This window comes from Hyaena hyaena, unplaced genomic scaffold (assembly GCF_003009895.1).
Source record: "Hyaena hyaena isolate Hyena2069 unplaced genomic scaffold, ASM300989v1 scaffold_86, whole genome shotgun sequence".
NCBI lineage: Eukaryota > Metazoa > Chordata > Mammalia > Carnivora > Hyaenidae > Hyaena > Hyaena hyaena.
The window spans coordinates 2988203-3011791 of record NW_024080721.1 but is presented as its reverse complement, the minus strand read 5'-3'; the positions used below and the strand labels follow the sequence as shown (position 1 = coordinate 3011791).

General features: G+C 39.9%; 1 protein-coding gene and 1 pseudogene across 6 annotated transcripts in view; one reads left to right on the top strand and one right to left on the bottom strand.

The window, feature by feature from the left end:
- LOC120233338 (nuclear body protein SP140-like) overlaps positions 1 to 23589 on the top strand; it is a 70463-nt gene that overhangs the window by 27190 nt on the left and 19684 nt on the right. For 5 of the 6 annotated variants that reach the window (XM_039234516.1, XM_039234515.1, XM_039234510.1 and 2 more), the window contains 8 exons: positions 2675 to 2758; positions 3540 to 3623; positions 8678 to 8758; positions 9903 to 9986; positions 10387 to 10470; positions 13524 to 13610; positions 13828 to 13944; positions 14735 to 14788. In XM_039234516.1, coding sequence (XP_039090447.1) covers positions 2675 to 2758; positions 3540 to 3623; positions 8678 to 8758; positions 9903 to 9986; positions 10387 to 10470; positions 13524 to 13610; positions 13828 to 13944; positions 14735 to 14788 — 675 coding nt within the window. The remainder of the gene's footprint in view (positions 1 to 2674; positions 2759 to 3539; positions 3624 to 8677; positions 8759 to 9902; positions 9987 to 10386; positions 10471 to 13523; positions 13611 to 13827; positions 13945 to 14734; positions 14789 to 23589) is intronic. The other variant, XM_039234514.1, reaches the window with a different exon arrangement.
- On the bottom strand, positions 20711 to 21534 carry LOC120233341 (annotated as a pseudogene).

Here is a 23589-nt window from a genome sequence, read left to right as displayed (position 1 = left end):
CTAATTATCAAAGTGGCACTTACAAAAAGTCACACTGCAGTAGGCCTCTCCCTGAATATTCCAGTGATTCTCAAGACCAAACCTCTACCCCAGCTTATTTTCAGAGCTAATTTATCCATGGACCTGAAGACCAGGGGCCTAATAGATCCCTACACTGGAATTCTTTTGAGAACCTTAAACTTGGCACATCCAGAACTGAAAGCATTGTTCATTCTTCATTGTTTAAGCTAGAGCCAACTCCTCAGCCTTCTTTCTCTCACGATAAATCACTACTGATCTATGTTTTTTCAAGTTGGAAACCTAGTAGTTTGTCCCAGACTCCTCTTGCCCTCAATGACATACATGTTACTGCTCCAACGTGGTCACCTTCAGAATATCTCCCACCTGCCCATCTGTCACATCCCCAGGGTGGAGTCTCTAATCCATGTCTCTGCCACTATTGTTGTTCTCAGAGGCAGACTTCTATTTACCTCCTATCTCCAAACTTATGCCCATTATTTGCACTTCAACTAAATGGGACATTTGAAAATAAAAATTAAATTGTATTATTATCCTACTTAGGAATAATAAGAAGTATTTCCTACTTCTTAATACACAAGGATTAAATAAATGTTTCTTTCAGTGGAGCCCAAGGTCACCTACAGTGAGCCAGCCACCTGCCTGTTTCTCCATCCTCATCATCATCTGCCTCCTACATTATTACTTCAAGACAGAATAAACTTTCTCCCCCAATAATTTTAAATGTTATATATCTCTTTCATATCTGAGCCTTTTCATGTGCCTTATTTAAGACTATCGTTATGTTTCACTGTCCTCTGTGTACTCTTCTCCATTCTGGGTAAATCCTATTTAAAATATATCATCCTGGGGCGCCTGGGTGGCTCAGTTGATTGAACCTCTGACTTCAGCTCAGGTCATGATCTCACGTTCGTGGGTTCGAGCCCCATGTCGGCCTCTGTGCTGACGGCTCAGAGCCTGGAGCCTGCTTCAGATTCTGTATCTTCCTGTCTCTCTGCCCCTCTCCCTCTCATGCTCTGTCTCTCTCTGTCTCAAAAATAAAAAAAATAAAAAAAAACATTAAAATATACCACCCTGGGGAGGCCTTTCTTTAGAGAAAGCTAGACAACTGAGAGGAACAATCAAGAGACAAAGGGTAGAAGAGGAATAGAATTTTCAGAAAAAATAAGGGAAAAAGTCATCAGAACAGAGAACAAGAGAGGAACACACTGAGGAAAGAGAAGCTCCAAGAGACGGCAGGAGAACAAAGATAGAGATTGGTAAGATTGACAGAATCAAATGGTAAAGGGAAGAAGTAGAAAAAGAATGATGCATAAAAAAGGAAGATTTTCCCATGATGGGTGAATTATTCTTTCCCTCCAGTGAAAGCTACTGAAGAGAACGCAACCTCTGGTCTGGCCGTTGTTTTGTAGAATGGGGCATTCCAGTTTTTCAGGCTTATTTGGTTTTGTTATTTTCTTGCTGTGAATTCTCTTCGGTCATAAATTGAGATGTCTGTGAGATTTCATTCCCTTCTGCTGAGTAGAACAAGGCCTGTTGGGAGACCAGTGATGAAAAAGAGCCTCAGGAAAGCTTGAGCTCCCCATCAAGACATGGGCCCAGTAAGGAAGTGGGGATGGGGCTGGGGTCTGCCAGTGCTGAGCTGCAGGGTGTCAGGTAGCTGGGTTTTCAGCTGGTGTTTCCTGATGTGTTTTACTCTGAGCACACACCACAGTCAAAAGATCCAGTGTGTCCTAGAATCCCATGAGTCACATAAATATTCCCGAGTACACATTCTAGGAGAAATATGCTGAAGAAAGGGCAATGTCTTTCATACCTATTCATAGTAAAGGCTTGAATTTCTAATAACTGAACGTTTACCTTCTCTAGAGAATAAAAACTGTATTTTATTCTGTTTATTGATAAGGTTAGTATTTTGTGCCTAAGTTTGGAAAAAATTATGATTTTTCAAAGAAATTTGGTAAACAACATGTCATTTCATCTCTACAAACTTATGCATTTAGACAGAATGTTGCTTCTTCCTATTTTATAAAGAAATAGAAGCACTGCAGCATGTGAGGGTCTTTTACCAGATCAAATTTGTTACACAAGAGGAGGGACCATGGTGATGGTCGTGTGGGGCTGGCAGAGGGTCAGGGTGGCCAGCATCACCAGTGCAGAGTTCACACCAGAGAACCCAGGAAATGTTCAGGTACCGAGGCGAGTGGATCAGGGCCCAGCATAAGAAGATCCTCATCCAACAAATATATTTCAGTAATAGGAGCAGGGAAAAGGAGAAGGAGCTGGTAGGATTGGGACTTACCATGTGGGATGCAAGATATCTAAAAAGAAAAACTGGGCCACAAGTAAGGAAACTGACAGAGAGCAATAAAGAGCCATGAAGAAGAAAACAACCAAGAAACCTAGGGATTCATGGAGATGGCCAATCCTTCATGATATAGAAACAATAGTGTGTGGTGACTGAATAATGAGGAGAAAGGATGCGTGTGAAGGATAACAGAAGAATAAGAGACAGAGCATGACTCTGGTGGGTCTTAGGTGAAGTTTTTTTTTCCTGAAGGAGAAGTTCACCTGAGCGTTGAACACCAGAATTCAGCATGCTGAGGTCTGTTCCCTCATCACCATATCTGGTTGGTCATTTCTGTGTTTCCCTCAGTTTCCTGTGAGTATGGCACTCTCCAGTGGACAAATGGTGGCCATTTTGAAGAGATATCCAAACTGCTACCAGGTGATGGGGGAGGTAATTATGATTTAAATGACAAATTATTTCATTAAATTTGTTTGCCAGCCTGTATGCAAGGGACACTTCCTTTCCTTCTCCCAAACACAAATACACACTTTTACTCAGTCTCGGGTTGTTTGTCTCAGGTGTATGGGAAGCAAAAGGGATAGATATGGATATAGATAAATATAAATAGAATAATGATATAATATAACAATACTATGGATAGAATAATAAAAATGCAGACTGGGGGCACTAATCAAGTTGTTTAAGTGGCCCCAATTCTATCTAAATGTGCATGGAATCTAAATACTTCCAGGTTGGGGTGTGGGAGGGGAGAGATAATCTTAAACTTATTTCCTAGGGATTGCAGAGAATTAATGAAAACTATGTATAGCAGAGACAGAGAAGGTGAATTAAGAGAATAAATAAATAGATAATGGAGCCAAGAGATATAGAACATCATCAAGGAACAAAAGGACAGAAATGCAAACAGTTGGCAGAAGTCAGGGAGAGCAAATGATATTCAAAAAGATCCATAGCTTCATGGTACAGATGCAGTGCAGCAACATGTGGGGACAGGGTTAAAGGGAGAAGAGGGAAGGAGAGAGAAGGGGAAGGAGCTTAAAAAGGTAGTAAAAAAAAGGCAGAGCAAGTTTTGTTGGTACAAACATACTTTTCTTCATGAGGAGCCATTCTCCTGCACTCTGAGCATCAGAGCTCCAATGCTCTCTGAGTATTGGCCACATCAAATAGAGTCCAGACCAACTGTCTATCATGTTCCTGTTTCTCTCTTCAGCGTCCTGTGAACTTGTGGCTTTACAAAGGGATGAAGGAGAAGAATCAGAAGAAATGCCCAGATTACTACCTTATGATGAAGAAGGTAATTAGGATTTAGATGACTTATTATCTAATCAAAGCTTTATTTTCCTGTTAATATAGGGGAATACCTATTCTTTCATACCCTTCCCTATTCATCCATCCACCCATTCATCAATCCATCCATACTCACTTATGCACATAGACAGACTATGGCCAGCTTCTGGTTGCTTCCTTTGAGAGATACAAGCAGTGAAGGATGATCTCAGATTGGTTGGTGTTTCCCTGGGTGTAGAACATAGACAAAGACAGAGAATGAAAAATATAGATGGAGTCATGAAATGAAGACAGACCAGAGTGATTGACAATCCTACCTAAATAGACATGGAGTCTAAATATAACCAAGCAGGAATGTGTTATCAGGAGGGGAGATCATTTTCAACCTATTTTCTCTGAGGTTGTGCCAGGAACATGAGTATAATGAGTGTAATTGCAATACAAAGAACTCATGTGAAAGAGTTTTGAAGTGGACCTGGAAAAGTCAAGGATCTCTGCTTGTTTGTCAATGGCCACAGTGCAGAACATTGGTAATGTGGGAGAAGAAATATAGACATGGACAAAACATGCAGAAAGTCTGAAATTTAAGTTTTCAGTTTTAATTCTTAGGTTGAAAATTAGAAATGGAGTTAAGAACTAGAGAGAACAGATAGAAGCATCATGGAATGAAGGAGATAAGCTCTTAAACAGGTAGAGAATGAGATGCAGAGATGAGAGGGAACACTAAGAAACAGAAAGGTGGGGAGAAGCATAGAAATTATATACTGAGAAAAAGCTAAAGGAGATGAGTGAAAATTCAGCAGAGGTGAACACTGTTTACAGGGATATAGAAGACAGTTTGGGACATTGTAGGAATTAAGAGAAGAGTCACTGGTTGGAAACAAGTCTGGCACTAGGGTTGGAACATGTTAGCAATGAGTTTTCAGGTTATGATGTCCCCAGTTATCAATATGGCACCGGTAATATTCTCAGAGGCAGTGAACCTCCCCCTAGGCATCTTCGTCTCCTCCCATCTATAACTTATGATCCCCAAACACTTATGTCTGGCCCAGGCTCATCTCATGATGTCTGAAAGACACCTCCATTTGGAAGTTTTACAAGAAACTCAATACAAAACACCCACAATTTCATGTGCCATGTTTCCTGACACCAGATCTACTTCTTTCCCAGTGTTCCCTATCTCAGTACAGAACACCATTGTTCCATTCTTCAGACAGAAACTTAAGGGTCATCAGTGACTGATCCCCCTCCCTCAACTCACACAGCCTATCAGTCATCCAGGTTAGTCAGCTGTACCTCGAACTTGTCTCTTGCCCATCCATTCCTCTCCACACCCAAGACAAATGCTCCAGTCAGATCTATCTTCGTTCTGGAGACAGAGCAACAGCTTTTAGTCTCACATCTTTGCCCCAGTCATATTCCCATCACACCCAATCTCTCCAGGTGATCCAGAGGACTCTGAAAATGCAGATTGATTTATCCTACTTTCCTACATTAAGCCAATAACCTCTTGTTATCAGAAAGATTAAATCCATTTTCTTTCCCATGACTCCTCCTGTCCTGCAATTACTTCAAAAATTTGCATAATATTTTTTCAGTGATTTTAATTATCTGATAACTCTTGCTCATCTGAGCTTTGGCACGTGCTTGGCCCTATGATCGGACACCGAAACCTTTCTGGACAGTTTTCTTGGTCACCAATTTGATGAAATCATGTGGAAATTAGATATTGTCTCATAGATGTCTTTTCTGATCCTTAGAAAGCAACAGGATAAGAGATGGGGAAGAGACATAAAGCATAGCATCAGGAAGTCATGAGGAGAAAAAAGGAGGTGGGATCAGAGTCGGGGAAAGAAACGAATCAAGACAAAGAGGAATGCCAAGAGATCCCAGGAGTGTGATACAGTAGGTAGAAAAGGAAGAGGCAGACACACGTGGGAAGGGTGAAAAATGAGAGAGAAAACGAAGTGTGGGAGACAAGGTGTGCAAGGTTTCTGACAGTTTCTGTCACATTACTGGGCTGTGCCAGACTTCCTTTGACCTTTGCAAAACCCTAAGACACAGGCAGGGAAACTGTTGTAATCTCTGTGTTGTGGACGGGGAACAAAGCACAGAAAGGCACACTGGTTATTTTTGCAAGGGCAAAGCAGAAAAGGCAGAGTGGGCAGCACTGGATGTGTCACTGAGGTTGACAGTGACAGGGAAGCCACCTGGCAGTCAGGGTGGGGTTCTGTGGTCAGAACTAGAAAAGGAAACCCCAGGAGCCCCAACAGATCACCCCAAAGGAGTGAAACTGGATCCAACATAAGACCTTCATTAAGGAAAAACTAACATTGGTGGGGAGAGAAAGGAGATCGCTGAGACAAAGTGTAGGAACGGACTCAACCACTTGGGCTTGAAGATATCTAGAGTAAGAAAGCTTGGAAGGATAATAGGAGAAAAGGAATGCATTATTACTGAAAAACAAAAGCAAGAGTGAAAAACAACAGATGGGGGAGAAGCCCAGACAATGGAAGAGATAGACCACTAGGAAACATAAATGCAGGTGGGACCCCCGGACGTGGACAGAGGAAGTGTAACAAGATGGCAGAAAGCAGAACAAGACAGACTCCCAGGGGTGGCATGGAGCAGGCAGCTTGCTTTCCCCTCCTGGTGGTCACGGACATGCTGAGGTTTGCTCGCATTGCCCTCCATGGTCCATCATGTCCTTGTTTCTCTACAGTGACCTGTGATTCCAGAGCTTTGCAAATGACTAATGAAGGAGAACCAAAGAGATGCCCAGTCTACCTGTAGAAGAGGGAGAAAGTAATTCTGATTTAAATCCCCAACCACCTCAACAAATCTTTATTTTCTAATCAGCACAGAAAAAAATATTGTCCTTCTCCCATTCTCCCATTTGCTTCTACATATTCACATATATACAGATGGCCCTGTGTCCATTTTCTGTTTTGCTTTTTTCAAAACTGAGAGAGTCTAAGGATAATGATGAGCAGAGCTCCTGAGTGAACAGGGTATTTCTGCCTAGCGAACATAGGAAGACAGGATATAGCAAAGGGTATAGCAAAGCAAAGTAGGCTACAGCACCAGGACAGAAGGACCTGGGTGATTTTATTAAATGCCCATGAAAATCCAAATACCAGCAGGCTCTGGCAGCTGAGGCAATGAAATCATTTTCAGCCTACTTCTGGAAGTACCAGGAACATGGAAATAAGTTTTGTGAATGTTGGCTAGGTTTCCATTGTAGAAGGTCTGTTGGGAGACTGTTAGGATAGATCTGATAAGAGAAAGCCGTATGGTGTTGTGGTCCATGTGAAAAGGGAAGAACTTTTGTTAGTTTAGGAGGAAGCATCTGTGAGACTGAGGAAAATAGATGAAGTAATAGAAATTTTACAAGCATCCAGGAAGATAAGCCTCAGAGAAACAGAGATAGTAAAGGAGAAAGTGAGAGACAACATGGAAAGTGTATAAGCTCACTAAGAGGTGAGATACAGAGGTGAAAATTAGAGAGATTATACAATTATCTGGCAAATAAATACCAAAATAGTAATAATGCAGAGGGAAGCACAAAGGGAACTATGTAGAGAGTTATACCAAAATAATTTAAAAATCAATACGGAGTGAAAATTGCTGTATAGGGAGGGAAGAAGCTAAGCTCTTGTAACACTGAAGTTCGAGTCTAGACAGGAGCATCTTCCAGCAAACAGGGTCTCAGTCGTGAGCCTTCAGATTTAATCTCCCCAGGAAGAGAGTGGTTCCTGGGACACACTGGCAGAGAAATATTCCTTTCCCTGGCAGTTTCAGCTACTCTCAGGTAACAGAATGAGTCTCAAATGCATGCCTGCTAGGCACACCTGTCTCCCAAGGTCATCCATCTATGTATCTGAAGGCATTTATCACAGGATCCCCTCCATCTGGATGACTTTCAGGAACTGACACTTCCCAAATTGAAACCAACAGCTTCTTCTGTGAAACTAGAAACTCCTTCTCCAGGATTTGCTCCCTCATTAAAGAAAGCATGAATGTCCCATTTCCTCTTGCTCCCATCCATTTTCTCCACTTTAGCATGATTGTGATTTGCAAGATGTCAGTCAGATCATATTATTTTCCCATATAAACACAGTGAGCTTTGTCGCCTTAGGATTAAATCAGTTGTCGTCCCTGTGGTTTTCTGTGTCTCCTATTCACTGCAGGGTGCCACCCTACTTCTTCTGCCACATCTCTAATGATAGTGTACATATTTTTAGTGGTTGTGATATTCTGATCTTTCTTTTATATGTGGGACTTTTTTTTGTTTTGTTTTGTTTTGTTTTTATTTTTTATTTATTTCTAAGAGAGAGAGAGAGATAGCGTGAGCAGGGGAGGGTCAGAGAGAGAGGGAGTCACAGACTGAAACAGGCTCCAGGCTCCGAGCTTGCAGTCAGCACAGAGCCCGACGCGGGGCTCGAACCCACGAACCGCTAGATCATGACCTAAGCGAAAGTCGGACGCTTAACCGACTAAGCCACCCAGGACTTTAAGCCACTTTCCCCGGCGTTTGGTGGTGTTGCCTTGGCCTGGTCTGCTCCATACCCCATCCCCTGATTGGGTTCTATTGTACTATGTCAGGGATGCCTCTCCTGAGGGCCAGCAAAGAAGGGAGCAAGAAGAGAATGAGTGACATAAAGACACTAATGAGTATCAGGGACACAAGAAAGAAGAGATAGAAGCAGAAGAGACAGAAATACATCCAAACAAAGAGAAGCACGTGGAGACACTGGTAGTGGGAGACAAGGGCAGAGACAGAAGTAATGAGTAGGAGCAATGGGAGAGGGGAAGATGGAAGCTAGAATTAGGTGTGAACAAAAGGAGGAAGATGGTGGGTGGTCCTCAGACTGATGATAGTGACAAGGTGAAGTTAATCTGCAGGCCAGGTGAGCCCAGAGGTGGACCAGATGGTTTGGGACGGGGACAGTTCCTCCTAGCAGATACCTGAATGTCCCATGTCTTCATTAGGAGTTTTCTTACCATGATCTCCCCTGGTTGTGTACTGAAATGGCTGGTGTGTTTAATTCCTTTCTGCAGAGCATGGCTATGCCTGCTGGGACATCAGTGATGAAGAAGAGCCTCAGGAAGTCTTGAGCTCCTCACCAGCATGTGGGCCAGGTAAGAAAGGGATGGCCAGCTCTGGGCTCTAGGGTATCAGGTGGCTGCATTTAGAGCTGAATAGCATGGCTTTTATTGTTAGAATAGATACACTCCATCTTAATGTTATAATAGATAAATACTGGGAAAGACAGCATCTTTTTTCCTTCACACTCTTTATATCTACTTATACAAAAGACTCAATATTGTGATTTAACCCCTACCCACTCCTTAGTTTCTATAAAGAATTAAAGCTAAGTTTGTATCGAGTGCTTAATATTGTTATATTGTCATAAGCTTGGGTAGGCCTCAAAAAATGTGGTTCTGAGATCTACTTGTCAGAAGGAAAGATCAAGAGCTCCCCAGCCCAAATTACAGTTTTTGTCACATATTTGTCATCAGGTTTTGGATTATATTGCACTTTTTTCTTTTCAAAGTATTTGGGCAAGTGAGATTTCATCATAAAAATTTAGGGCTTAGCTAAGGAAACTGTGGCTATTGCTCCTTAGAGATAAGACATGCAAACACATATAAAGGATACTGGTTCTTCCCCCCAAAGGTCAGATAAGAGGAAGAGCAGAGACCTGTGCCTTGAACATCTCATTACAGATAGTGGCTGTTTGAGGCTAGCAGGGGTCAATATGGTCACACATGAGTCCAAAGGGAGGCTTGTGGCTCCGAAGAGGACCAGAATAGGGCCTAATGCAGAGAGACTTCCACTTCACAAATAAAGAATGCCAGCAGGGAGGAGAAGAAATCAAGAGAGAGTGACAGAAGGAATGGATCCTGCTATAGGAATTAAAGAGACCTAGAAAAACAGAGTTAGGAGGAATAAGCAGAAAAGAAAAGATCAAGATCACCATTGAGGAAAAAAAAAGATGGAAAAGTAAAAAGATAGGTGAAGTTGGGGGAGCATAGCTCATGAAATCAAAGATGCACAAATATTCTCCTAATGCAGAGGCAGAAATGTTTGGAGCAGATCCATGGGAAGAAAGTAAATGAAGCAGAGAGCAGGAGAGTCAGGTGATGGAGATGGAAACAGAGGCAGAGCAGGGATCAGTTGGATCTCAGATGGGGTCCTTGAAGCAGATGTCCTTTTTCCCAAAGGGCAGCTCACCTGTGCTTTGAACATCTTGGCTCCCCTCCTTTCCTTCTTTCCCTTCAGGGTCCTGTGATCCTGAAGCTCCTCAAATGACTGGTGAAGAAGTACCAGAGAAAATGCCCAGTCAACTACTATATTATGGGGAAGGTGATTATAATTTCAATTCCCATTTCACTGAATCTTTGTGTCTCTGTCTACAAGGAGGAAAATCTCCCCTTTCCTCTCCCCCTTCCACTGTTCCCCTTCACTTACCCATATAGAAGAAATGTGTACAGCCAAGTAAAAAGGATCAAAAACAGAGAGAGAATTAGGTGTACGGGAAGGGAGGGAGATGGGTGACCATTCTCAGCCTCTGGTGATAGTAGCATGAGCTATGTTAACTCCCAGGTCGAGTGAACTCAAAGGCAGGAGGGTCTGAGGGCAGGGACATTCCTACATGGAAGATACTTGAGCCACCCTGGGGGTCTGGTTTTCTCAGGGTGAATGTTTCTACTATGGTTTCCATTGGTCATATGCTGGATTTGCTAAAGGATTTTGTTCTATTCAGCAGAAGGTAGCAGTGCCTGTTTAGAAATGTATAATGAAGAAGAGCCACAGGAAGACTTGACCTCACCACCAGAAAGTGAATCATGTAAGGAAGGGCAAATGGCAGGATTTCCCTCCTTTTTAATGGCTGAATAGTATTCCACTGTGTGTGTGTGTGTGTGTGTGTGTGTGTGTGTGTGTGTGTACGCGCGTACCTACCACATTTTCTTTGTGCATTCATCTGTTGATGGACACTTAGGTTGTTTCCATGTCTTGGCTATTGTAAATAATAATGCAGTCACATGGAGACACCGATGTCTCCTTGACATAGTTATTTTGTTTCCTTTGGATATATACCCAGAAGTGAAATGGCTGGATGATAATAGTGGCTCTATTTTTAATTTTTTGAGGAACCCTCATACTGTCCTTTATAGTGGCTCTACCACATTACAGTACTACCAACAGTGCACTACGCTTCCTTATTTCTACATCCTCACCGGCATTGATTATCTCATGTCTTAATAATCTCTTTTTCTTAATATCAACTCTGCCATATAGCATAACCTAATAACGGGGGTAATATCTCATGATAGTCACAGTCCCTGGGATCAGGGAAGGGGATCCAAGGAGACATTGAGAAGTATGCCTACCACAGTGAGACTCAAGTACATTTCTGGAAAATAACTATCCACACGAGCCATTGACTTACCCAAGTAAATAATGTAAGCTATTGTTATCAAACCAGACATCAAACAAAGCTGAGCATAAATGTATTTAAAAAAGAATATGGCTTTAGAAAAGATTATAGTAATTGAATTAGGCACTACAGAGAAGTGAAATATACCTATTTTGCTGGTTGCTTTCAAATCTTGAGTTATGCATACTGTAGACATAATAATGTTCAAATCAGTTATAAATTGAATATGTGTAGGGGCAACTGGATGGTTTAGTTGGTTGAGCTTCAGACTTTGGCTTGGGTCATGATCTCACAGTTCGTGAGTTCAAGCCCTGTGTTGGGCCCTGTGCTGACAGCACAGAGCCTGAAGCCTGTTTCTGATTATGTGTCTCCCTCTCTCTCTCTGCCTCTCCCCCACTTGCATTCCATCTCTCTCTGTCTCTCAAAAATAAACATTAAAAAAATTAAAAATAAAACATAAATTGATTATGCTTAGGAGAATTTTCTAGGAATTCTAAAGCTATTCTTTCTTTAGTATATTTAATCTGGTAGTTTAATTTGCAGAATAGGTCTCTACCTACTAAATTTATAGGGATTTTTTTCTTAATATAAGGAAAACTTAGATGATGGTCTGAAAGTAGCAGTAACTGGTTGGGACATGGGAACTTTTGGTCATCTTTTTCTCTTTTATAGACATACTATCAGGGGGGCCTGGGTGACTCAGTCGGTGAAGCATCTGACTCTTGATCTTGGCTCAGGTCATGATCTCCCGATTCGTGAGTGAAGCCCCACGTCTGGCTCTGTGCTGACAGTGCTGAGTCTGCTTGGGATTCTCTCTCTCTCTCTCTCTGCTCATCCCCCACTAGCACTCTCTCTCTATCTCAATAAATGAATGAATGAATGAATGAATGAATGAATGAATGAATAAATAAATAAATGTTAAAAATACTATCAAATCCACTGTTTACTTTTGACATGCCCAAAGTTCCCAATGAAATGCAAAGTCATCTTTTGTAAAATTTTACCATTTACTATTTTACCATTTGTACTATGAAAGTACAAAGAGGAAGTAAAGTTCTGTCAGTGGGAGACTGTAGCTTTGGCCAAGATAACCCCATGACAAATAACAATGAAGCCACCATATGCAGTCATTAGTGCAAACAGTGCCATGCAAGTGAATGGGGTATTGGGTTCATCCAGAGAGCAACGACTACAATGGGGACATAGGCTCTATTACATGATAATAGTTGACCTCAGATTACGTGATAAACAAAATTATTTTCTTTCAATTGACAAGAGGTTGTGGGGCGGGGGGTACTCAAGACCAAGGGTGACCAAATATCTTTGTACAAATTGGCTACTGTCTAATAGACCCACATCCATTAATTAGCTTTGGATAGGGTACTTATCAGGTCTATGACTCCATCTGTTTGCTTTGGATCAGTTTCTTCTAACATTCAAGAAGCACTAGAAAATCAGGAGCAAACACACGTAAGACAAGACTTTGAAAAATGGACAAAAGTGAGAGTAAGTGAAACAGTGGAAAAATAAAAACATTACCCGAATATTTGCTAACTGCTGTACCTCCAAACCAAAATGTCTAACTACTTTGCATCTGGTTGCATATACATCTTTAAACAATAAGATTAATTCAGAAACAAGAACTCAGTGAAACAAGTCAGAGCTCAAGTCATTATTGAGATGGATTGATGAGGAAGACCATCTGAGTTGGGCACAAGAGGCTGTGGATTTACATCTGTTGGTCCAAAGGTCCCACAGGACATCCCTAAATTAGACTCTTCAAAATGATCTTGGTGGGCACTCCATTTTTTAAGGGATAGGCTATCATGCAACATCTGAAGCTAAAAGAGGGATTGATTGCTTGCTGAGCAAGGTACATGGTGGAAGCAGGTACTGTACTTACAGGACACAATTCTTTTAAAAAGGAACTTGCTTTTATTAGAGTTTTAGGAAGCCTGTAGTTCAGGGACTACAGACTTTTAGAACCAAGGAGAGTTTACAACTAGGTTATAATTTAGTCATAGACACAAGCTTTCTGGAGAGTGGCTGTTGCTGACTGGCTAATTTTCAGAAGTGTAAGGCTGTCACCAATTGGCCTGCTTTAAATGTGGTTTGTGATGTAAGTAGTGATTGGCCAATTGAGATGAGTTTAAAACTCATTCCGGTAATTACTTTTTTACAATTTTCAAAAAACAGTTGGTTTTTTCCTGGAAGGTTAAGATCTTTTAATTTTATTCTTAAGACTACAGGCAGAAAAGTAAGAGTAGAGAAATCAGAATGAGGTACAAAAGATGGGAAAAGCATGGCATTGGCAGCTCTTGGTTGTGATTATTGGAGCAGGAATAGTCTTTTCCCAGAAAGCAGCTCATTCTAACTCTGAATATCAGGGTTCAGCATGAAAGCACTGAAACTCTTCCCTAATCACTGTCTCGGGATCCCCAAACTGTAATTTTCTTGTTTAGCATCTGGTGAACTCGAAGCTCTCCAAATAAATAGCAAGGAAGAATCAGAAGAGCTTACTTCCAGCCTACTATCCTATGATGGACAAGGTAATTATGACTTAAAGAATAATAAAACCAGAAACAGAGGCTGACAAAGAGAAAAAGATAAGGAAGGGAAAAGGGAGACTTAAAGGAAGGGCCAGAGATGGGGAGGGCCAATGGAAAGTTTCAGAGGAAGAAGTAGACAAGTAGAGATCCAGATAGGTACAGAAAAGGGGATCACTGGGGTAAATAAAAGTCTTCATACATCACAATTTTGGCCCAGGAGCAGAGCTGCCAGTACATGGAAATGAGAAGTGTTCTTGTGTTATGTGCTTCTCAAAAGATGTGCCAGAAGGTCCAGAAGCAAGTACTGCAGATAGCAAAGCATGTGCCATGATAGGTAAGGCTACCTGTGGGTGTGGGATGGGCATGACTTTACCACATGGTATCTGGTGTTCTGGCCCATCCCAGTATCCTGTTTCCTGCTTTACTTGACCTGACTCCTTTCAGAATAATAGAGAGGCAAGAGATTATTATAAAGTCATGTTTAACAAGATGGGCCCTGCTGATTACTCATGAATGATGTAGTGGAAATATGCTCTTAAAGATGGCAGTATCTCATTGACTACATTAGTCTATTAATCATAAAGGCTTGTATTTATACAATGATTTCCATCCCTGTCACACCCAACCTCCTGTGGTGCCCAAGAAAGCAAACCATACTTCTGCTAGTAGATAATAGTGTCATTTTGTCACAACCTTAGAAAAGTCTCAAGAGACAACAATCATGCCACTTATTTGTCATGAGGAAAGACTATTCTTGGCCTAGCACATATTTTTGTTGGACACCCTCTAGCATGTCACTGGTTTACAGAGTGATTTCCTGTAAATGCTTGGACATAAGATTTTATTTAATCTTCACAAAAATCTTAAGACCTAAACAAATATCCCTGATTAGACTGAAATACATAGGTATTTAAGAGTATTTTTCCAAATACCATTGAGAAATAAAGGAAGGCCCATCCTGGACTCCTCAAGTCAGTAGGTTTTTAGTCCGTTTAGAAAGAAGAGAGAAATGATAAACCCAAACATCTTTGTAAATTCAAGCCTTCTGCAGTATGAATAATCCCAACATTTTTAACTTTTATTTATTAATTTCTGTTTCCTCACCCTAATCTGTTATTTTCTAGATACTGTGGATCTTAGAAACAACTCTACTTTGGGAAAACTCAAGAGGAAAAGAAGTAAGAGTGCATAAGATGTTACTTGTTTTTGATGTTAAAAATGAGTTTTTTAATGCTAGAGTAGCATTATTACTATTTACAATAATAAGAGATAACAATAGGATGTCTGTTTAAACATGTCCATATCTTAATTGCTGAAATTTGTAATCTGTTATCTGACCTGGCAAAAGAGATTTTACAGATATAATTAAGCTAAGGATCTTGAAAGTGGAGATTATTCTGGATTATCTGGGTGCACCCAATATAATGGAATAGGTTTTGAAACATGGAGGGCTGTTCCTGGCTGTGGAGGTGGGGTGGGGGGGAGGCTATGGAAGATAGTCACAGAGAGGTGCCATATTGCTGGCTGGAGGAGGAGGTAGATGGAGGAAAGGAACCAGGAATATGGATGACCTCTGGACACTAGGAAAGTCAAGGAAATGTATTCTACTGTACAGCCTCCAGAAAGGAATGAAGGTCTACTGGAACCTTGGTTTTAGCCCAGAGAAACCCTTGTCAGACTTCTAATTGACATAACCATGAGATAATAAATTTATATTGTTTTAAGCCACTAAATTTGTAGTCATTTGTTATGGCAGCAATAGAAGAGTAATACAGACTTTGGTTGCTGGAAGTGTAGTGCAGCAATAATGCATCTCTAAAAATTTTTTTAAATATTTACCTAGTTTTGAGAGAGAAAGAGAGACAACACGAGTGGGGGAGGGGCAAAGAGAGAGGGAGGCACAGAATACGAAGTAGGCCTCAGGCTCTGAGCTATCAGCACAGAGCCTGACACGGGGCTCAAACATGTGAACTGCGAGATCACGACCTGAGCCAAAGTCAGCCGCTTAACCAGCTGAGCCACCCAGTCTCCACAGCAATAATGCATTTCTAGAAATGTGAATGTGGCTTTGGAATTGGACAATGGGCAGAGGGAAATTGGGCAGCGGGAAGAATATAAATGGAATGATAGAAAATGTCTCGATTGCCTTGAGCAGTTTGTTTGTAGAAATACGGGGCTGAAGACCCTACTAGAGAAAGCTTGGAAGTGAAGGACATGGTAGAGAAAATCTTTCTGGTATTTTTAGAAAATATGCAAAGCATCATGAAGACTTAGTAGAAATACAGAAGTTCAAGGTGTCACTGGTAAGGGCTCTGAAGGAAATAAGGAACATGTTTCTGGAAACTAGAGGGAAGAGGATTCTTACTACACAGTGGCAGAATGCTTAGCAAAATTCTGTCCTGCAGAAAATGTGGAAAGCAGAACCTTCTGGATATTTCTAAGCAAGGAGATTTTTAAGCAAGGTGATAAAGGTGCAGCTGGCTTTATTTTTTTCTGCTCAAGGTAAAATGTGAGGGGAAAGAGGTAAATAGAGGGAAGAACTGATAAAAGGAATCAAGACTTGATGATTTGGAAAATTCTCAGCTTTTTCAAGCTGCAAAGATACTAAAATTAGGAGCTCTGCTGTTGAGAGAGGGTGGTCTGTAGTAATAATCAAGAGTGTGATCATACAGTTTTCTGGTAATGTGCCAGAGATAGTAATGGTCAGAAAACTCAATCACAGAAAAGGTTCTTTGAAGGAATTTTGTATGTGACTCACACATCCCCTCCACCATGTTTCCAGAAATAAAAACTAGATATGCGATAGTATAGGAAATACCTGTGGAAGAGTCTGTCTAATGGAGGAAATCCCCATGACATACACGGGAGGGATATACATGGGAAATCCCCATGACATTCTCAGGGCTACCTGAGAATCTTCTATCAACAGAAATAGAGACGTCCTTGTCCTAATCCCTGGCACCTGTTAGCGTTTACTTCACATGGCAAGAGATTTTGAGGGTGTGGGGAAGGATCTTGAGATGGGGAGACTGTCCTGGATTATGTGGGTAGTCACACGGGTCCTTAAAATCAGAAACCTTTCCTGCTGTGGAGAAATGGTTATGTGTCAATGGGATAATGATCAGAGCAAGGTAGTGTGGCTGGTTTGAAGATGAGTGGGGGGCAAGGAGCCAAGCCTTCAGAAGCTGGAAAAGGTGAAGAGATGGGTTATCTCCCATAGTCTTTGTTCAGTAAGGACCAAAGCCCTGTAGACACCTTGATTTTAGCCCAATGAGACTTGTGTCAGATTTCTGACCTTCAGAACTGTAAGATAATAAATTTCTTAGCCATGCAGAACAAGCATCGGAATATTAATATATATTAAACTTTGCCAATCTATGTTATTATTTTGTTTTCTTTGATGCTATTCTTCTTGGTTTGCAGTATGCTAAGGAAGTTGGAGATTTTTATGTAGTAAAATCTATCAGGCTTTTCCTTTATGGTTTCTAGGTTATTAAAATTTATAAAGGTATTTCCCACCTCAAGATTTTAAAAAGTTTATATTTGCTTCCAAACTATTTGAAGTACTTAATACTTTTTAATATTTAAATATATAATTCACCTTTTTGTATGTGATGTGAGAGGGTAATTACAGGAAATAACCCCAACTCTTTTTTTCTTCATGATTTGAAATGCCCTTTTTATGTGTCTTCCCCTGTATTCATGGATCTGTGCCTGCACTCTGAATCACTGGTCTGTTTATTTCTAGTGCAGTAGCAAATTGGTTCAATTACAAAGCTTTCAAGTACATTTTGCTCTTCCTACTCATTATATTTTCTTTTGCAAGGAAAAAAGTAAAAAAAAAATGTAGGGAAGAGCATCGGAAAAGAAAGAAATTTCAGAAGTTCAATAATCCTGGCTTGCTCATTGTGGACTAGTTTCAGAATTAGTCAAAAATTTTCCCCAATGTTTCCCCATTTCCATTGAGGCCTTAATGGAAATTACATTGAACTTGGAGATTAATTTGGGTAGAATTGAGGAACCACGAACCACATATTTATTCAGATCACCTTTTATGTTCTTCAATGTTTTAGTTTTCTTTCTGTAGACCTTACACATTTTTACTTTTCTTATCAGCTTTATTGTGGTATAATTTCATACAATAGCATTCATCACTGTTGTTGTATGACTGGGTGAGTTTTAACAAATGTGTTCAGTCATGTATTGCCACCACGATCATCACCTGGAATATTTCCATCATCCAGTAAACTTGTGTCCCTTTTCTTACCCTCTAGCACATGACAACAGCTGACCTATTTATGCCACTATTGCATTCTCTTTTCTGGGATTTCATATAAATTGATTCATATAGTATATAGTTTTTTAATGTGTGGCCCTTTCATTTAGCCTGAAACTTTTGAGACACATCCTTGTTAGTGTGTTTGTCAGTAGTTACTCCATTGTTACCACTGAGAAGTATTCCATTACATGAATATACCACAGACTGTCTACTCACCAGTTGATAGATGTTGAGCTGTTTCCAGTTTTGGGCTATTACAAATAAGGCTTCTAGAAACATGTGCATACAAATATTTGTGTGGACATATGACTTAACTTTTCTTAAGTAAATATGTAGGAGTGATACTACCAGCTCATCTGAACATATGTATGTGTTCAACATTTTCAGGATCTGCCAAACTAATTTTTATGTTGTATTCTTTTATATTCCCACCAACAAGGTATGAAAGTTCCTATTACTCCACATATTCACCAACACTTGGTATTGCTAATCTTAATTTAATTTAATTTTTTTAAGTTTATTTACTTATTTTGAGAGAGATAGAGAAAGTGAGAGCAGAGGAGGGGCAGAGGAAGAGGGAGAGAGAGAATCCTAAGCAGGCTCTGCACTGTCAGCACAGAGCTGGATGCAGGGCTTGAACTCACAAACTGTGAGATCATGACCTGAGCCCAAATCAAGAGTCAGATACTTACCCAACTGAGCCACTCAGGTGCCCTGCTAATTTTAATTTTAGCCATCCTTATAGGTGAATAATGGTAATTCATGGTTTTAATTTGCATTTTCTTAATGAGTAATGGTGCTGAGCATCTTTTTTATGTGTTTATTTGTCACCTATAGATCTCATTTGATGAAGTGCCTATTCAAATCTCTTACCCATATTTAATTGGATTGTCTATTTTCTAGTCATAAAGTTATTAATATATTCTGGATACAGGTCTTTTACTGGTTGTATGCCCTACTCTCTGCAGTTTCTCTTTTTATTTTCTTAGCAGTGTCAAAAAGCAAAATTTATATTGAAGTCTAACAGTATTTTTTTTTTAATCATCTGAGACATTTCAGTTCTATTTAGGAAATCTTTGCTCAAGATACCATATTTTCTTCAAGAACTTTTATGGTTGTAGCTCTTACATTTAAATCTGTGATCCAGTTTGAGTTAATTTTTGCATATGGTGTGAGGTAATGATTGATTCTTTCTTTTGGCACTCACATATCCAGTTGTTCCAGACCATTTGTGCATTGAATCAATGAATTAAGTACCTTGACACCCTTGTTGGATGTCAGTTGTCCATCTGTGTGTGGGTGTATCTTTGGACTTCCTTTTCCGTTTATCTATATGTCTATATTTTCGCCAGTACTACACCATCTTGATTACTATAGCTTTATAATAAGTCCTTAAATCTGGTAGTGTAAGACCCTCCATTTTGTTTTCTTTTTTCAAATTTGTTTTGGCTACTTTAGGCCCTTCACTTTGAAACTCTTTCTGTCTTTTAGTTCAGCTACTCTCAGAGTTAACGTCATTGTCCAAAGTGCCTACTGAGCTCCAGTCATGTATCTATGTATTAGGCCAACAGAGAGAAAAGGGTGAAGAACAAAAAACATCTTCCCCCAGAGGTCTATCTCTTTTGTGAGAAGTTTTCCTAGAGTTCCCCTCCTCCCATACAACATTCTGCCCTTACCTAATTGATCCAATCTTAACTGGTGACAGTGAGAACTTTTAAGGGAGGTTACAAACTAGGGTATTTTCTACAGAAACATTGACATCTACAACAGTGCCGGTGTTCTGTGAGTTAAACAGGAATAGAAGATGCATATCTGGAATGCAATCTGAACAAATGACCTCATCAGTTCTTTAAAATTTGTTGACATTTCCTTTGCACTGTAATGTATGGTATTTGTAAATGGTCTATGCCACTTTAAAAGAGTATATGTTAAACTGTTTCTTGGGCTCTAGCCCCACCCCATACACATTTTTATCAAGCACAACTTTATGGTCTAAATCTCCTAAATTAGGCTGTATTTGTTCCATTGGGTTTGCACAGAGATGTGTTCAGTTCTTCCACATGATTGTGTATTTTCCAATTCCTCCTTATTCTGTTGTTTTGCTTTAAATACTTTGAGGCTATTCATGACTGTTATAACTCAGTGGATTATTTTTATTATACACAGTTCTTCTTTATCTTAATACTTTTTGCCTTAAAATCTCTTTCTTGGGATGCTAATATTGTTACCTGAACTTTTAATATTTTGATTTTTTGAATATTTTTTACTCCATTTTCATTAAGTCCTCTCATATAGCTGTGTTTTATGTCTCTTATAACAGCACTTAGCTTTTTGTAGTCTTCTCTGATAATCCTAATCTTTTAATAGTTCAGCTTTACTTGCATTTATTGTGAATTCCCGGTATATGTGGATTTACATCTTCTATATTAGTATTGATCATTCTTTCTCTGTGTTTTTATGTTCATTTCCTGCTTTCTGATGGATTGAGATTGAATTCTATATTCCCCCATTTTCCTCCACTGTTTTGGAAATTTGAGATGAAATTTCTCTGATCTCTTTACCATGCCTCAATCCCAAACAATGACAAGGACCTGAGCATGTGGATTTACTACATACTCAGCATTCCATCACCATGTAGCCACTGTTGTGTAATGTTTTATTCTTAACTTTCTTTAATTACAAATGTTGAAACTATTATCATGTGTGCAGCTGATCTTTACTTAAATTAAAAATATTTTAACATTTTATGGTTTACCTTTGTTTCTTTTCTTTCTCTCTTTTTTAATAGATCAGTTATTTACTTAGCTTCTTTTTAAGAAATTTAGAACACCAAATTGTGAAGATAAACTCCTACTTGTGAGAGAAAACACAGAGCGGGGATGGCCCTGAAGCTTCGGGACAGTTTGGATTTTTTGGCAGAAATTCCAAGTCCATACCTTTCTAATCAACCTTGTGTTGCGTTGTAATCTCATATTTCTCCTTCTCTGTGTTCAAGATCTCCTTTTCCTGATGTCTGGGTTTATGCAGCTGTTTCTTCTTGAAGTAAGATTCGAGATGTTTGGGGATTTTCACACTACTGATAATAAATTTTGGTGGAGATGGTAATGACACATTTCTGGTGTGTTCTATGTGGAGGAACTCTATTGAGGGCCAGAGGGCCGGTCACAAATAGCAAATGCTACTCACTTGCCTCAGTAGAGTCCAGTGAGGATAGTCAAAATCGTCCCAGAAGTGATGCTGGCTCGTAGTTTCCTCACGTGCTGCTGAAAGGCTTTTTGCCATGACTCAACAGCTTTCTAGACACGTCTTCAGTAGGATGATACCTAGGCATTTTGCCGCGTTTAAGCACTAGAATACTACCAATTCTTGTCATCACCAACTGGTTTTGTGACAGTAGCAAGAACCTTCTTTTTCTTTTCAATTCTGAATATAGCTGCTGAATACTTCCTATTGTATGTGGCCTTTCTAGAAAACATAGTCGATGGGGAATATCTGCCAATGTCTCTGACTAGGACAGGGTTTCAGCTGCAGTGGGGCTTCCCCTGTGGCATTTTAGCCTTGAGGTTGCCTTTCTTATCCTTGCCACCAGCATCAGCCTTCTTGGCTTTTCTTAGTATCTGGCTTCGCAGATTTTCCATCTGCCATCTTACAGGATGGGAAAGAACTCACTCTTTTTGTTTGTTTGTTTTCTTTCACTTTTGTTCAGCTGGTTTAAATCTTTTGGTTCTTTTAGTGAATAGTCTCCAAGTAGCAGACTCTCCAAGTGTTATATTTGCAAATTTGCCTTGATAGAATTTTTTTTAGCAAGGTTAAAAATTCTAGGTTGACATTTATTTCTTCTCAGTACAGCGAAGTGGTTACTGCCCTGTCTTCTCAAATTATTGTGTGGCTGATGAAAATTCTTTTACTGTGTCATTTCTTGGTAAATAATCTTACTTTTCTTTCAAAAAGCCCTGGTCACCATGACTGAATCATGGAAAGCTTGAAAGTACAGAAAATTTGGGAAAACAAACACCAATATAGTTTTACATAAATTCATAATTAGCTTTATACCCATTCTTACTTTATCACATTTTTGTCCATCTATTCATTTGTCTGTTCATCCACTCTACTAGCTCATCTTTAAATATGAAACATTTCTGGGGCGCCTGGGTGGCTCAGTTGGTTGGGTGTCCGACTTCAGCTCAGGTCATGATCTCACGGTTCGTGGGTTTGAGCCCTGCGTTGGGCTCCGTGTTGACAGCCAGCTCAGAGCCTGGAGCCTGTTTCAGATTCTATGTTTCCCTCTCTCTCTGACCCTCCCCTGCTCATGCTGTCTCTCGCTCTCTCAGAAATAAATAAAACATAAAAAAAATAAATATGAAACATCTCAAAGTTGCAGACATCAGTACATGTCCCCCTAAATACTTCAGCATGCATATCAATAACTAGAATTCAATATTTGCTTTCAGTTTTTTTTTCTTTTCCTTTTGAGATAATCTTTATATTGAAATGCACAAATATTAAGGGTATCATTTGATAAGTTCTGGTAAATGCCTTCCCTTGTATAATACAAATCCTTACCAAGATGTAGAACATGACATTCCCCCTGGAAAGAACTGTTATGCCCTATGGTACATGCTTACCTTTCACCCAACAGAGGGAACCATTTTTCTTATTTTTTCATTGTAAGTTAATCTGGTTTGTTTTAAAACTTTCAATAAGTGAGCCTTTAGAGCATGCTCTCATTTGGTGTAAGGTTTCTTTTACTAGCCATAATATTTTTAAGATTTATCCACATTGTTAAATATATCAGCATTTTGTTCCTTTTTATTGCAAAGTTTTGCACATTATATGAATATACCAAACTTTGTGTGTACGTTCTTCTGTTGGTGAACACTGCAAGTGCTTCCTGTTTTTGCTCATATGAAAAAGCTACAGTGAATATTCTTGTAGAAGTCTTTTTGGGCCTCACACCTTCAGATCTCTTGCATGAATACCTAGGAATGAAATTTCTGGGAAATGGGATAGGTGCATTAATTCTTCTTTTCCCTGCAAACCCATGTGGGGGTGATAGGGCACACACAAGCTATGCTCAAGCTAAGGAAAACCACACTTCAGGAACACCAGTCTTAGAAGGGAGCTGCTAACAAACATGCTCAAGCCTTATCCCTGAGGGAGACATTATCTTATTAGCTGAAACTCAAGCAAACCTCCTCTGGGGAGAAGGGGGAGACTTTCTAAGGAGGGAGACATTCTTTATTTTATACACGTCAGTAAACAAATCAGCTCTCTGACCTAGAAGGTTACTTACCCCTGGCTTCCAAGGCTGTTTGTTATTCAAACATCCTTGCACAGGCAGTTTGAGGCCTGTGGAAATGCCAAGGAAAACTGCCTCCCAACAAATTCACTTCACATGGAAGATTCTGGCAAATTTTCCCAACAAGACACCACTCCATCAGCCATTTTGATTAATCTGACCAGTGCGGGCTAGGACCAAATCCATTCGATTTGTTTTTTTAACAAATTTATATTCAACAAATGTCATAAAGCATAAATATTTAACAAAGTTTATAAAGCATAAATGAGTTAGATCTCTAATGACCAGCCTAAGCTATAATTTACCATGTTTGCATAAGGAGGCAAGTGAATGCTTGGCTTTCACGTAAGAAGTGCAATCCCATGGACACACATAGTGGCCCTGAAAGGGAAGGGGTTACA